Source organism: Balaenoptera physalus (assembly GCF_965194825.1).
Source record: "Balaenoptera physalus genome assembly, chromosome: 4".
Taxonomy (NCBI): domain Eukaryota; kingdom Metazoa; phylum Chordata; class Mammalia; order Artiodactyla; family Balaenopteridae; genus Balaenoptera; species Balaenoptera physalus.
Genome location: NC_138891.1, coordinates 120,036,761 through 120,052,124, shown reverse-complemented (window position 1 = coordinate 120,052,124; position 15,364 = coordinate 120,036,761). Strand labels below are relative to the sequence as shown.

General features: G+C 36.0%; 1 protein-coding gene across 2 annotated transcripts in view; it reads left to right on the top strand.

Annotated features, from left to right (window-relative positions):
• BTG3 (BTG anti-proliferation factor 3) overlaps nt 1-13,588 on the top strand; it is a 32,602-nt gene extending 19,014 nt beyond the window's left edge. For both annotated transcript variants that reach the window (XM_082460601.1, XM_082460600.1), the window contains one exon: nt 121-13,588. In XM_082460601.1, coding sequence (XP_082316727.1) covers nt 121-360 — 240 coding nt within the window. In that variant the 3' untranslated portion in view covers nt 361-13,588. The remainder of the gene's footprint in view (nt 1-120) is intronic.
• The last annotated feature ends 1,776 nt before the right edge of the window (nt 13,589-15,364 follow it).

The following is a 15,364-nucleotide window of genomic DNA, read 5'->3' as shown; positions in this document are numbered from 1 at the left end:
GGTTGTGGGTGAGTGATTTTGTTTTTCTTTAATGAGTAATCTGGAAGGTCACCTACTTTTTATAATAACACATGACTAATTTTTTCTTTTTATTAACTTACTGTTTTCTCTTCTTTACAGATTTCAGAGCTGATATTCCCGCCTCTTCCAATGTGGCACCCTTTACCCAGAAAAAAACCAGGAATGTACCGAGGGAATGGTCATCAAAGTCACTACCCTCCTCCTGTTCCATTTGGTTATCCAAATCAGGGAAGGAAGAATAAACCATATCGCCCAATTCCAGTAACATGGGTACCTCCTCCTGGAATGCATTGTGACCGGAATCACTGGATTAATCCTCACATGTTAGCACCTCACTAGCTGCTTTGATTTTTTTGGTGTCATGTTGAGAGACGGTAGAATAAGCCTGACTGCATATTAAAAGTTCATACTCAAAGTAGTAAAGTTAGATGGGCTAAACCATCAAACTTATTTTTATAGAGAAGTTATTGAGAATAATCTTTCTTAAAAAATATATATGCACTTTAGATATATTGATTGATATAGTTTGAGAAACTTTATTAAAGTTAGTCAAGTGCCTGAGTTTTTAATATTGGACTTGAGTATTTATATATTGTGCATCAACTCTGTTGGATATGAGAACACTGTAGGAGTGGACGATCTGTTCTAGCACCTTTGAGCATTTACTTTATGGAGAGTATGTAAGTTATTTATACACAAGGAAATCTATTTTATGTCGTTGTTTAGAAGAATTGCGTGAAATCATGTAGTTGCAAATAAAAAGTAGTTTGAGGCATGACAATGTGTGCTTCTGTTCTGTGCGTAAAAAGGGAGAAAGAGCAAAGGGGGTATCTCACTTCCATGTGTTTAATTAAATATTTAGCAAAGAAAAAAAACAATGTAACAATTTTAACTTTTCTTTAAAAAATTAACTTTTTATTAACCATACCTTTCCCAAAGGCTATAGTATCAAAAGATTCATATAAAACATCTAAAGTTTGTTAGTAGTAGATAATTGAAAATATAAATATAATGAAATATCTTTCAACCATTAGAGTTACTATACGTAGGATTTTCCTAACCAAGAATTTGGCCTGTACAAATTTTGATATGACATCTGACTTATACGCCTAGTGCCATGGCATAAAGCAGAAATGTTCTTATAGCTACGCTAATCTCTGTGCCTTGTGCTTTTTTTTTGAACATGTTAAAAGTCTTTATTAGATGTCTAAAATAAAGCCAAATAGTACAGTACTTCAGATTCTTCAGTAGTCCATATTTATACCACTGTAATGCCATCAGTCTCATAAGTGTACTTGAACTGAAAGAGAAAAAAGATATAAGAATTTAGGTTTTTTCCCAAAGGTAAATTTTTAAAAACTAAAAGATCATTATGTTTTCTCATTACCTACATCTTTAGATTTCTAGTCTTAAATTATTTGACTTACCAGAAAAATCACAACTTGCTAATAAATCATTGGATGTCCTTGGCTGTTCCAGATATTTCTGTTGTGTTTGCTGATAAATTCTGTTGACGTACAGACTACCAGAAAAGTGCACAAATCGTAAGGATACATAGCTCTCAAAGGTTTGAAGTATGTGGAATTCAAAATGTCTGCAACTTCAACAGAAAACTTTTAAACTTTAGAGGCCTGTGGTTTTAATGTTATTGTACTCTTTGATAAGCCATATGCAACTTTTAATATATTTCTAAACCATCATATCTACTTTTTTTCCTGAGATTTATAGTGAATGCTTATTCAAACTTGAGCATATTTTCCTAGGGGTAACTGGCATCACAAGGGAGATTAGTTTTATTTAAGTTGGAAAAAAAATTTTTAATTGTTACTGTTCCCTTGTAGATCCTAGAGAGTTTGGGTGATAATGGCAGATTTCTAGGCAATCATAAAAGTGGCAAGTTTCAAGTATTTTTATCATGGAGTTAGCAGGTAGCATTTGTTCTGTTAGTTTGCACATGTCATATAGTTATAAGGCTGTTGGGAAAACCAGAAGCATAATAGCTATACTGTTGAGGGAAATATTTTCGGTATGTACCTAGCCAGCTACACCTTTCTTTCCACATCAGATTACTATAAAAATCTCCTAAATCTCTTATTCATTAGTGTTGACAACTAAATGGCAGAGTGTCTTAGGGAAAATGCTAATTTTGAAGTTGACTGCATATTAGATATGTTACCTGTAGAAGATTCTGCCCTTTATTGACTATCCACCTCACACCTTGTTCCAAAATTTATTTAAAGCAAAAGAAATCTCTCATCAATATAGCTTTTCCAATCCATTCCTAATGAAATAAAACCATCTTTCTTTCAGAAGCTGCATCTTAAACTCAAGTCTAGTAAGTATGCAGTTCAAAGTGTGTCAAACTTTTTAACTAGTAATTAGGACTCTAGGAGTTGTAACATCTCTAAGTCTGTCTCCCTCAGTCAGACTCCAGGACTGCTCTAATGAAGACAAAATGTTGCTGCATAATTTCAGCTTGACAGTGTTATGAGGCTGTTTGAAGAAGGAGTGGTTTGTGACTGAATGATGATAATTTGTTTTAATTCTCCATTTTATATTTGTAGCCATAGCTGCAAAGCTCTAAATTTAGAGGTTAAACTTGGACATGGAAATATCAAAAATAAAAGAAAAATATAAATTCTTTTGGTAAGTTATATTACATCAATACCAAAGTGCTTATTTCTGGGTTTTTAGTGTAATATTTATCTCAGAGTGTTTAACTTTCTGGCAAACTTCAGTGATTTCAAACTAAGATGATAAAGCATTTATATTGGCTTCTACTCAGCTATCACTGTTAAAGTGATTTCTTATTTGGTGATTTGGAAGAGGAAGAAAACTTTAAAACACTTATGTGCATTTACCTTGCTAGAGTAACCATTCTATCCATTTTACAGATAATAGTAAACAGTAAGTTTTAAAATTTTTTATTACTATATGCCAACAACTTATTTAATCCTCATAATAACCCCCTGATGTGGGTACCATTATTATCCCAGGTAAGATAAGGGCTCTCAGAGAAGCTAAAAATGCCCAAGATCACAGAGAGCTAAGTAATGAAGCCCTGACTTAAAGCCAAGCTGGGCTTTGTAAAGCCCATGCTCCGTAATGCCTTGGTTCATTACCTATAAAGTCTACCAACTCTTAAAACTTGAGGAAAGGTTCGGTATCAAGCCAAGATTTGGAAAAAAAGGAACAGATGCAAAAATTAGATTGAGTGCGAATACAAGACATTAAAGTATCTTGATTAATAACTAATAAAGCCTTGACAAAGTTCCTTTTTACAAACTATTCAGATATTTTGAAAAGGGGCTGACTAATAACTTGACAGCCATTTTATTCACTTGAACTCTAAATCAAATTACAATATTTCTACAGCCCAATCGATTGAGGATTGAGATGACAAAGCAAACTACCAATGATTGCTCAAGGGAAAGAAGAGTTAGTGGTATTAGTATGGCCCAAGTTTATCACAGGACTTAACTTTTTTTCTTAGTATCAAACATTTGTTGATTTGACGTGGTATATGATGTTCTCATGTATTCTCTGGAGTCTGTATCCCAGTTATGAAGCAGTAACACTGTAAAGCTCTACGGGAAACACAAGATCCCTGCATTAAAGATGGTATTTCTAGCCAGGCTAGAGGTTTAATGGCTAACTTCTATACATAATTTTAGTGTCATGACTGTTAAGTGAACTTCACTAGCAAAGCAGATTTATCCTGATAGTCATAAGATTAAAAATGCCCAATGTTGGTGAGAGTGTGTGGGGAAGCAGTCACACACATAGTGTTAGTACAGGCTTGAAAGAGTAATACAACCTTTTTGAAGGGCAGTTAAAAATGTAAATATGCATATCCTTTGACCAAGCAAATATACTTCTAGGAATGTATCTACAAAAATACTCAAAAACAAGGGGCTGCTACCTATGTAAAAGTGTTCATTGCAAAATGTTTGTAAACAGCAAAAATAAAAATCCAATAGATGAACAGTTAAATTTGAACATCTGTTCAAGAAAATACTGTGGAAAATGCCATGTAACCACACACACAAAAGTACATCAATTTCTAATGACATGGGATAAAATGTTGCAAGTTGGGAAAATACTGCAAGTGGGGAAAGAAATGTTACATCTAGGATGGTGCCAATATTGTCTGGAAAAATAAACACCAAATTGTTAAAAGTACTTAGGGTTCTCAGAGGCAGGGGAGGGGCAGATACAGAGAACCTCCATTTTCCTACATTGCACATTTCAGATATTTATACTATTATGACTTTGTAACTGGAGAAGTGAAAGGACAAATATTTCTTAAAGAGCACTCAATTTAAGACAAGTTCAGTGGATTTATTTTTAGCAAATACAAATACTATACATCACTGATAACCAAATTGCATATATGGACGATCTGGTACATTTCCGAGTTAAACCATTGCAGTGTGCTCACAAAATTTTATTTGCTGATCATACTGGGTCTAGAAGGAAATATTCCAAAATAAATGCTTGTAATAAAGTGGTTGTATTACATACTTCTCCAATGTTCCCAATGTATATATTAATTTCATGAGAAAAATTTTAAATAGTACTTTGTGGGAGAAAAATCCCTGTTACTGAGAAAGGGTATTAAATACCTGGAAATAAACTTTTACAGCAACAGAAAGGAGTGTGTCCCACAGAGCAGAAAAATTTATAAGAATTTGACTAAAGTCAAAAATAACTGACTAGAAGAATATACCATATTTAAATTGATATAATACTATAAAAAAAGTTTACTTTTCAAATTAATATGTAAAGTCAATATAAATCATAATTAAAATCCCACTGAAATTTTAGTGGGACTTGAAAGCCTGATTTTAAGTTTACATAGAAGAATAATTCTCAATAACCAGGAATTTTTTTTTTAAAAGAACAATGGACAAGGGAGTGTTCTTCCTTTTAAGTAATTTATCAATATATACGCTAAAGTATTGGGTTGGCCAAAAGGTTCGTTCGTTTTTTTCCGTAAGATGGCTCTAGTAGCACTTAGTTGTTTTTAATTTCTTTTGAAACAATTTTGTTAGATTATATGTGACAGCTGTCATATCAGCATGCATTTAAAAAAAGACATCAAAATTGGTGAATTTTTGTATAGCCATTTTGATATTGAAGATGGAAGAAAAACAACATTTTTGGCCTATTATGCTTTATTATTTCAAGAAAGGTAAAAACACAACTGAAATGCAAAAGAAGATTTGTGCAGCATATGGAGAAGGTGCTGTGACTGACTGAAACTGTCAAAAGTGAAGGTTCGTGCTGGAGATTTCTCACTGGACAATGCTCCACAGTCAGGTTGACCAGTTGAAGTTGATAGCAATCGAGACATTAATTGAGAAAAATCAACGTTATACCAGGCAGGAGATAGCCAACATACTCAAAATATCTAAATCAAGCGTTGAAAATCATTTGCACCAGCTTGGTTATGTTAATCACTTTGATGTTTGGGTCCACATAAGTTAAATGAAAAAAACCTTCTTGACCATATTTCCGCATGTGATTCTTAAATGTAACGAAAATGTCCCATTTTTAAAACAAATTGTGACGGGTGATGGAAAGTGGATACTGTGCAATAAATGTGGAACAGAAGACATCATGGGGCAAGTGAAATGAACCACCACCAACCACACCAAAGGCTGGTCGGTCTTCATGCAAATAAGGTGATGTTGTGTATATGGTGGGATTGGAAGGAAGTCCTCTATTATGAGCTCCTTTCGGAAAACCGAACAATTAACTCCAACAAGTACTGCTCCCAATTACACCAACTGAAAGCGGCACTTGACGGAAAGCGTACAGAATTAGTCAACAGAAAACGCATAATCTTCCATCAGGATAACGCAAGATTGCATGTTTCTTTGATGACCAGGCAAAAACTGTTACAGCTTGGCTGGGAAGTTCTGATTCATCCACCGTATGCACCAGACACTGAACCTTCAGATTTCCATTTATTTAGGTCTTTACAAAATTCTCTTAATAGAAAAAAATTTCAATTCCCTGGAAGACTGTAAAAGGCACCTGGAACAGTTCTTTGCTCAAAAAAATAAAAAGTTTTGGGAGGATGGAATTATGCAGTCGCCTGAAAAATGGCAGAAGGTAGTGGAACAAAAGGGTGACTACGTTCAATAAAGTTCTTAGTGAAAATGAAAAATGTCTTTTATTTTTACTTAAAAACCGAAGGCACTTTTTGGCCAACCCACTATAACATAGGAGTGAATATACCAATGAAACAAGACAAGTGCAGAACCAGAAACATTTAGATACAGAAGTTTACTGTATGGTGAATGTGGCTTTTCAAATTGAAAGTAATTCACTAATAAAAAAATTAATTGTGAACTATATTTGGCTATGCAATTTTTAAAGTTAAATTCCTACTTCAAACCATAAAAAATAAATTCGATAAAGATAAAATGTAAAATATGAAACTATAAAAGTACTGAGAGGAAATATGGAAGGAGATATTCATAAACTTTTAGCTTAGGAAAATTTTCCCCATGAAAACAGAAAAGTTGGCACTTTGGAATTGAAAAAAATTTTAAATTGCATATTAAAAGACATAAATACACTTAAAAAGACAAACTCTGGGACTTCCCTGGTGGCACAGTGGTTAAGAATCCACCTGCCAATGCAGGGGACACAGGTTTGAGCCCTGGTCCGGGAAGATCACACATGCCGCAGAGCAACTAAGCCCGTGCACCACAACTACTGAACCTGCGCTCTAGAGCCCGTGAGCCACAACTACTGAGCCTGCATGCCGCAACTACTGAAGCCTGTGTGCCTAGAGCCCGTGCTCCACAACAAGAGAAGCCACTGCAATGAGAAGCCTGTGTACCGCAACGAAGAGTAGCCCCTGCTCACCGCAACTAGAGAAAGCCTGCACACAGCAATGAAGACCCAACGCAGCCATAAATAAATAAATAAACAAATAAATTTAAATCTTCAGAAAAGTTTAAAAAAAACTCCAAAGAGGGAGAAATTTCCTACAGAATGTTTAAAAGAAAATGACTTAGTATTCTTAATATACAAAGAGCTTCTACATATAATTAAATTATTTAGCAGAGCCAAATAAATATAAAGAAATACAAATGGCTAAAAAATTAAAAGAGGTGCTAATGGCACACTAATGACAAAGGAAGTATAAGTTGAAACCATGAAATACCATTTTTCACCTAACAAATTGATATTGAAAAGACTGTGGCTTGCATTCTTTGTGGAAGCCAATTTAACAATGTCAAAAAAAATTTTTAATGTGTATATTCTCTTACCCAGTAATTCAAATGCTATATATATAGAAGATAGCCTATGGAAATACTTTCACAAATGTATAAAAATTAATGTACAATGGGTGCAGCCTTTTTTTATATAATAAAAGATTATAATTCATTTATACTATGTAAGAGCATGAGGCTAATAAAAGAATGATCTATATCTGTTGTGGAAAGATGTCCACCATATTGTGTAAGGGGTAAAAATGGTGCAGAAAGTGAGGATAGTAACAGAACTTGATAGGTTTATCATGGAATGAAATAAGATGATTAATATAAAACACTCCAATACATGGCAAATATCAAATGCTCAATAAATTTTATTATGTTTACATAAGATGTATGAAGGATGAAATAGGTACAAAAACTGAGGGCAGTAGAATCTAGGTAGGTTATCACAGGATAATGTTAACCATTATAGTTCATATATATGCATACTTGTTTTTTTAAAATAGATTTTATTTATTTATTTATTTATGGCTGTGTTGGGTCTTCGTTGCTGCGTGCGTGCTGGGCTTTCTCTAGTTGCGGCGAGCGGGGGCTACTCTTCATTGCGGTGTGCGGGCTTTTCTCATTGTGGTGGCTTCTCTTGTTGCGGAGCACAGGCCCTAGGTTCACGGGCTTCAGTAGTTGTGGCTCACCGGCTCTAGAGAGCAGGCTCAGTAGTCGTGGTGCACGGCTTAGTTGGTGCTTAGTTGCTCCGCGGCATGTGGGATCTTCCTGGACCAGGGCCTGAACCCGTGTCCCCTGCATTGGCAGGTGGATTCTTAACCACTGCACCACCGGGGAAGACATGCATACATGTTTATAAAGCATTTCATCCAGCAAAATGAAATTCCATTTGACAGGTACTTAAGTGCTTTCCATTTGATGATAAACTTATGTGTGTTCTAGTATTATCCTCACCTTACACACAAGGAAACTGAGTCTCAGAGTACTCAAGTTAAGTTGTCCCAGGTGACCTAAACTAGCAGGGCTTCAAACCCAAGCAGTATGACTCCAGGACACATGCTTTTAAGAGCAAGATAGGGGGTTGAAAAGGTACACTAAACTGTTTCTAATAGTTACCCTTAAACTGTTAATAATAGTGTGTAAGCAATATTTTTTAGAAAGCAATAGAATAGATATTTTGGTATTATTCTCTTAGCTTAGACTGGATTTCAATGAAAAAGAATAAATCACTTTATAAAAATTATTGGCCACAAGAGGGCATCAGATGTTCTTTTTCCAACTTCCAAGCTAAAGGTTGTAAATAATCTCCCTTCTCCATGAAAAGTATTAGTGGTTATAGTTTAAATCACTGCTTTTCCTATGCATCTACATACAGAAATTGCCATTGCTAATGGAGAATGTTAATTAAGTATGCCATAGTTATTATATACAACTTTTATTTATTAGAATTATTTTTGTTAAAAAAAAATGTATAGTTCATTTGGGAGAATAAAATTACCTAAAAGTACGAAGAGATCATTAAAATTACCTATAATCCTTCCAGCAAAGATAACCACTGTTAAAATTTTAGTGGATGGGGGAATGTTTAAAAGAGGGAGCTTTTACTTTAGCTCCCTCTTTTTTAGACTCCTGTTTTGTTGTGTTATGAAATATAATCATTTTATGGTCTCATAATTTGGAAATGTGGAACATCTTATGTCACTGATTTTTTCCTAAAACATGATTTTTAATAGTTTCATAGTATTCATATATATTGCCTTAATTGATTTTACCAATCTTTATCATTAGCTATTAAGCTACAGATCTCTTTTGGAAATGTTTTTTCAGTCATATATCTAAATATATAACTCCTTTGTTGGGAGTGGGTTGGGGGAGGGGGGTATTCCTTTGAAGTCCAGAAATAAATGGGCAAATTGATTTTAGAACTGCCAATTTAATTTACATACAGAAAATCTATAGATGATAAATTTCTTAGAGTCAAATTAATAAGTAAAGCTGTGAAATTTCAACAGAAAAATAGATTGACTTACACTAAATTCAACGGAAAAAAAAAAACTTTGTATTTAAAATTTTTAAACTTTGTCTAAGGTGACTGGAACATGAGAATGTAAACTTCAGTTTTTATCTGAGTTAAAGTGAAATCTGACTATTTCATGTTTCCTAATATTGTCAGTGTTAAAACAGACTATATTTAAAATCTGATATTGATAGTTAATGAGATCCTTGAGTAAATAATTTTGAGAAGATCATTTGTGATGCTTGACAGTCACTGTAAAATCTGGAAAGGAATACACAAAAAGCTAAGATGCAAGATCTGATATAGGGATTTGGCATGCAGATTTACTGTAAAATCCCTCTCCCTAGCACAATTAGGAGTGCCAATCAAAAAAGCTTAAGTGGGAAACCATTAAAAATGATACATCCCTTAAATATTTTAAATGTTTAAAATGTATCAGTATACATTCAGGCACCAAATTTTTGATGTAGAGTTAAGAATTTTTCTTAGAATATTGGTCTATTTCTAGGAGCTGTTTTCTTTTCTCCATAACCTACATCCATAATATATTGATACTAATTTAAAGTTAGGTTTCTTTGCAGTCAAGTGAAAGCAACATATTTTTGAAGCAATGTGCCAGCAGAATCATTCCCTCTGATTATCATGTCTTCACTATACCTAGTACAGTTGATATATACGATTTACTTTAATTATGTCATCAGCAATACAACAAGCATAAACAGGCTTGGTACCAAACAAAGCAGACTCTCGTCAATCATACAGCCCACCGGGGCCTCCACGGGTATCGTCAAGAAGAGTCAGTGTGCCCTGAGTGGGGACCCCGTTTGGGGGGGGCAGAGGGCGTGCTTAGGCCAGTCTCCTCTCCTTTCATGGGCCTTCTCCTGGGCTGGTGTTGCCGGGAAGGGGGATCAGAGGTGAGAGAGAGCCACACCTCCTACCTCTTCCCTTCTTCTTTCCTTTCATATAGTTCTCTCAGGGCAGGACTGCCAAGGACTCAAGGTTCCTAGAGAAACACTAGACCAGGAATCAGGACACCTAGATTTCATTCCTAACTACTGGCCTCGGGAAATCAAAACCTTTCTGAATCTTGATATTTTCATAAAATGATATTGAACTAGATAACATAGCCCATGGATATTTTGGGGGTTTTGTTTGGTTTTTATCAAATTTGAACTGCTATGTAAATTTTCTTCACTTAACTATACTACAAATCTTTTGCCCATAATATTACAAAAACAAAAATGCTACAAAATTACACACACACAAAAATCAAACCTACATAAACATGTGTTTATAAAGTTCTCTTGGCTACTATATACAGTGCATCTTTACCTTGTCCTGGACGTAAGGTTGTTATCTTTTAGCTGGCAAGGCAGAGATTACATTTCGTTTCATGTAATTATTTTACTTTGTGTTCTCTTGTTTTTGTGAACATATAAAATGTCTTCCCCTTGTCAGGAGATCAAAAGCCTGGTGGAGGCTGAACATTGGAGTACTGTGATTTTCCAAAAGGTTGCAAATCATTGGCACAGTAGTTCCTCCCTTGTGCATGGTTTCACTTTCTACGGTTTCATTTACTTGCAGCCAACCAAGGTCCAAACAATTTTCCATTTAATATTATTGCTATGAATAAACAATTCATAAGTTTTAAACGGCACACTGTTCAGTGTGATGAAATATTGCACCATCCTGTTCCGTCCCGCCTGAGATGTGAAGCATCCTTTTGTCCAGTGTACCCAACCCGTTAGTTACTTAGTGGCCCTCTCAGTCATCAGATGGACATTCGTGTCCAGGTAACCCTTATTTTACTTAATAACGGCCTTACAGTGCCAGGGTAGTGATGCTGGTAATCCTAATATGCCCAAAAGAAGCCGTAAAGTGTTTCCTTTCAATGAAAAGGTGAGAGTTCTTTACTTAATAGGGAAAGAAAAAAAAAATGCCGAGGTTGCTAAGATCTACAGTAAGAATAAATCTTCTATCCGGGAAATGGTGAAGGAAAAAAATTTGTGCTGGTTTTGCTGTCACACTTCAAACTGAAAAAGTTATAGCCAGTGTGTGGTTAAGTACTTAGTTAAATGGAAAATGTATTAAGTTTGTACAATAAGATATTTTGAGAGAGACCACATTCACATAAATTTTATTATAGCATATTGTTATGATTGTTCTACTTTATTATTATTGTTATTAATCTCTTACTGTGCTTAATTTATAAATGAAACTTTATCATAGGTATGTATGTGTAGGAAAAACACAGTATACCTAGGGTTTGGTACAACCTGCAGATTCAGGCATCCACTGGGGGATCTTGGATTGTACCTCCCCAGGAACAAGGGGGGGAACTACTGTATCTTCGCTATCACACTGTCTCCTCTCAGAATTGCAAGGTCATTCTACTGTTCTCTAGAAATGTTCTCACTGTTGACAGTTCTGGGACTCCATGAGGAAAAATGTCCTACTCAGCAACATGAAAAGAGCACAGTGCCAGTAGCCAACATTCAACTTGGAACAGTGTGTGACAGCTCACCTAACATGTGACCAACACATCTTCTTTTTCAAGTGCAAGATAACTCATTTTCTCCATTAGTAGTTTGTGCTGATTCCATAAAACTGCTCTGGGCAAAAACTCCAGAAACTTGAAGAAAGAAACCAAAGATAAATGACGAAGAAATACACCGTGATGGGAACACTTGTGGCAATAACTTGATACGAACATAGCCAGAACTGCTGCAATTATTATCATCAACGAAGTATACTGAGAATCTATTATGTGTTGATCATTTAGATGTAAACATGTTCCACCTTTGAGAAGTCTGGCATCTGCTTAGGGAGAGGAGACAGATACATGAAGACAAGTGACCCTCAGCTTCCTCTGAGGTTACAATCTCAAGAAGGGAGAAGTTAGGAGAACATCTTAGAAAGGATTAGGATTACATGGTCAGAAGAGGGTAAGACCATAAACAGAGTCAAAGAAAAACGATAACCTGACAAAAGAAAAAAAAAAGGGGGGGGGGTGTATTTCATATCACAAAGGGCTAATTTTATTAACATTTAAGAGCTCCTCCAAATTAGCAGAATTGTAATAAAAAGAAAAATGGGCAAACCATATGAACATAGTTCTAAAAAACACAAATGGTTTTTAAACATAGGAAAAGATGCTCAACTGACCAAACAGAAATAGACTTTTAAACCATAACAAAATTTTCTTCTCAGAGATCAGGAAAGATAAAAAAGTCAGATAAGGGCTTCCCTGGTGGCACAGTGGTTGAGTCTGCCTGCCAATGCAGGGGACACGGGTTCGAGCACTGGTCTGGGAAGATCCCACATGCCGTGGAACAACAAAGCCCGTGAGCCACAACTACTGAACCTGCGCGTCTGGAGCCTGTGCTCCGCAACAAGAGAGGCCGCGACAGTGAGAGGCCTGCGCACCGCGATGAAGAGTGGCCCCCGCTTGCCGCAACTAGAGAAAGCCCGTGCACAGAAACGAAGACCCAACACAGCCAAAAATAAATAAATAAATTAATTAATTTTAAAAAAAAGTCAGATAAGAGTATTGGTGAGGATTTGGGGGGAGATGGGCACTCTTATCCACTGCAAACATAAGCTGCTACACTTATTAAGAAGATATTGTAGGGCTTCCCTGGTGGTGCAGTGGTTGAGAATCTGCCTGCCAATGCAGGGGACACGGGTTCGAGCCCTGGTCTGGGAAGATCCCACATGCCACGGAGCAACTAGGCCCGTGAGCCACAATTACTGAGCCTGCGCGTCTGGAGCCTGTGCTCCGCAACAAGAGAGGCCGCGATAACGAGAGGCCCGCGCACCACGATGAAGAGTGGCCCCCGCTTGCCGCAACTAGAGACAGCCCTCGCACAGAAACGAAGACCCAACACTGCCAAAAATAAATAAATAAATAAATAAATAAATAAATAAATAAATAAATAAATAAATAAAAGATTGTAATAATAGCTGTCAAAATACTCTTTACTCAGTACCTCCCCTTCTAGAAATTTAAGGATATATTTGCACATAGGAAAAATGATCTACATACAAATATACTACTTATAATTTTATTCATTATACTACTTATAATTTTATTCATTATATCAAAAAGATGGGATCAACTTAAATGGCCAATTGGAGACTGGCTAAATAAGTTACAGTGTAGCAAGTTGATGTAATATTATACAGTTTTGAAAACAAATAAGGTTGTTTTAGATAGGTAGATATATAAATGATAGATAATACATATATACAGAATGATCTGAGGATTTGCTAAATTAAAAAAACAAGTGTGTATAAAACCTTATTAAAATATATATATATATATATATATACATACACGTATATATATGGCAGTGTAAGCACAGAGTCAGTGTTGTAGTGGAGGGCTAGCCATGAAAGTCAAAAGCTAGGCTAGAGTTTAGACTTTAAGTTAGAGGTCCAGGAGAGCTTTCAAGCAAGGGAGTGAACCTAAAGTTTTAAGAAAATTAACTTCGAATTGGAGAGTTTTAATCAACTCTTGTCTAGAAAAAAGATAACTGTAGAGAAATGGTCATCTACTTGCTCCTATTGTCAGGTAGGTCATTTCTTGCTAAAGTGGTCCATCACCTCTTCATGTCTTCCTGAGGTTAGATGCTTCCAAGTCCTCTCCAAGCAGTAGTAAATGAATAGGAAATGATGTTTCTTTTAATAAAAGCAGCAGAACTGAAACGAATCATAAATTCATACAAGCATGCTTTCACTGAATACTTAATTTTAGTCAGCTATAGTACTAGATGCTAAACAGGCCAGGCATAACAGTCATGATCCAAACTTCATCTGCCCTCTCAGGACCATTCAGGGTTCCTTTTGTGTGTGTGTTAGCCTTTTCTCTCTCCCATGCTTCACCCAAAATTTCCTAGTTTCACCTCTTCCCTCAGTCCTCTTACTACCTAGCTACCTTCGCCCCATGCTCCTAGAGTATGATCTCACCTCTACTTCCTGGAGGAAGGTGAGATCATCTAATTATATCCCGTCCACACAACCACAAACCTATTAAATCTGCCCCCAACCTCACTGACTTTCCCCCTCAACCTCTGGGGAAGATGTTCTCCTTGCCCTCTTCAAGTTAATCCCTCCCACATTCCGTTTTGGCTCCTTCCTCTTTCCAGGCCCCTTCTCCACAGCCTCAAGTCTCTCCCATCCTCACAAACAAGCTAACCTTTGCCCTACTCTAGTTGCTGTTTCCTCTGGCTTCCTCCTTCCCTTCATGGCCAAGAATATTGAAAGAATAGTCTAGTATAGTTTTCAAATTGCGTCTTGTGAATCAGACGTCTCAAGAGCTGGTGGGGATCTTATGGCGAGACAAACAATAGCCGTTTCATCTTTTATATAATTTGGACTCTGTAGGATTTAATCTCAGCGAGGCATGTTTTGCATGCTAACTATGTTTCTAGATCTTCCTTAGCTCTCATCCGCGCTTCAATCCATGGAACTAAGGATTGGCACAACTGTTCCACCAGAACTGGTCTGTCATCATGAGTGACTTCATTCCCAGAATGGTTTTTCAGTCTTTTGTGCCCCAGGGGGCTGACTGAGGTCCTCTTCTCATTCTAACCACTCTTTCCTGAGTGATCTCACCCTCTTTTGTAGATTTAACGTATTAATACACATGCCTTTGGCTTAAAAAGCCCAGAACTTCACTTTTTCTCTTTACCAGTTTCCTCAAATTGTAGTTTAGAGATCACTGCATCCACAAAAAGTAGCTTGTGAAACGATCTGTGTGTAAGAAACAACTTCATAGTGCTTTCACTTAAATCCCACAACTTAATCTGCCCTAACAACCCACTGCTTTAATATCTGTGCTCTGAAATACCTCAAAAGAATGGGAAAAAACTCTAGGAAGCAATATTACCATATAACAGAAAATTGGAAGCCTCTAGGTCCACAAATAAGAAAAAAATGAATTACGGAACATCAACTTAATAAAACATCTTGCAGCTATTAAAATGGATATATATAAATACTTCTAACAATAGCTAAGATACACATACAAGTATGATTCAACAACAAGTTGATAAAAGAAACTAACAGAGGACATTCACTTTAA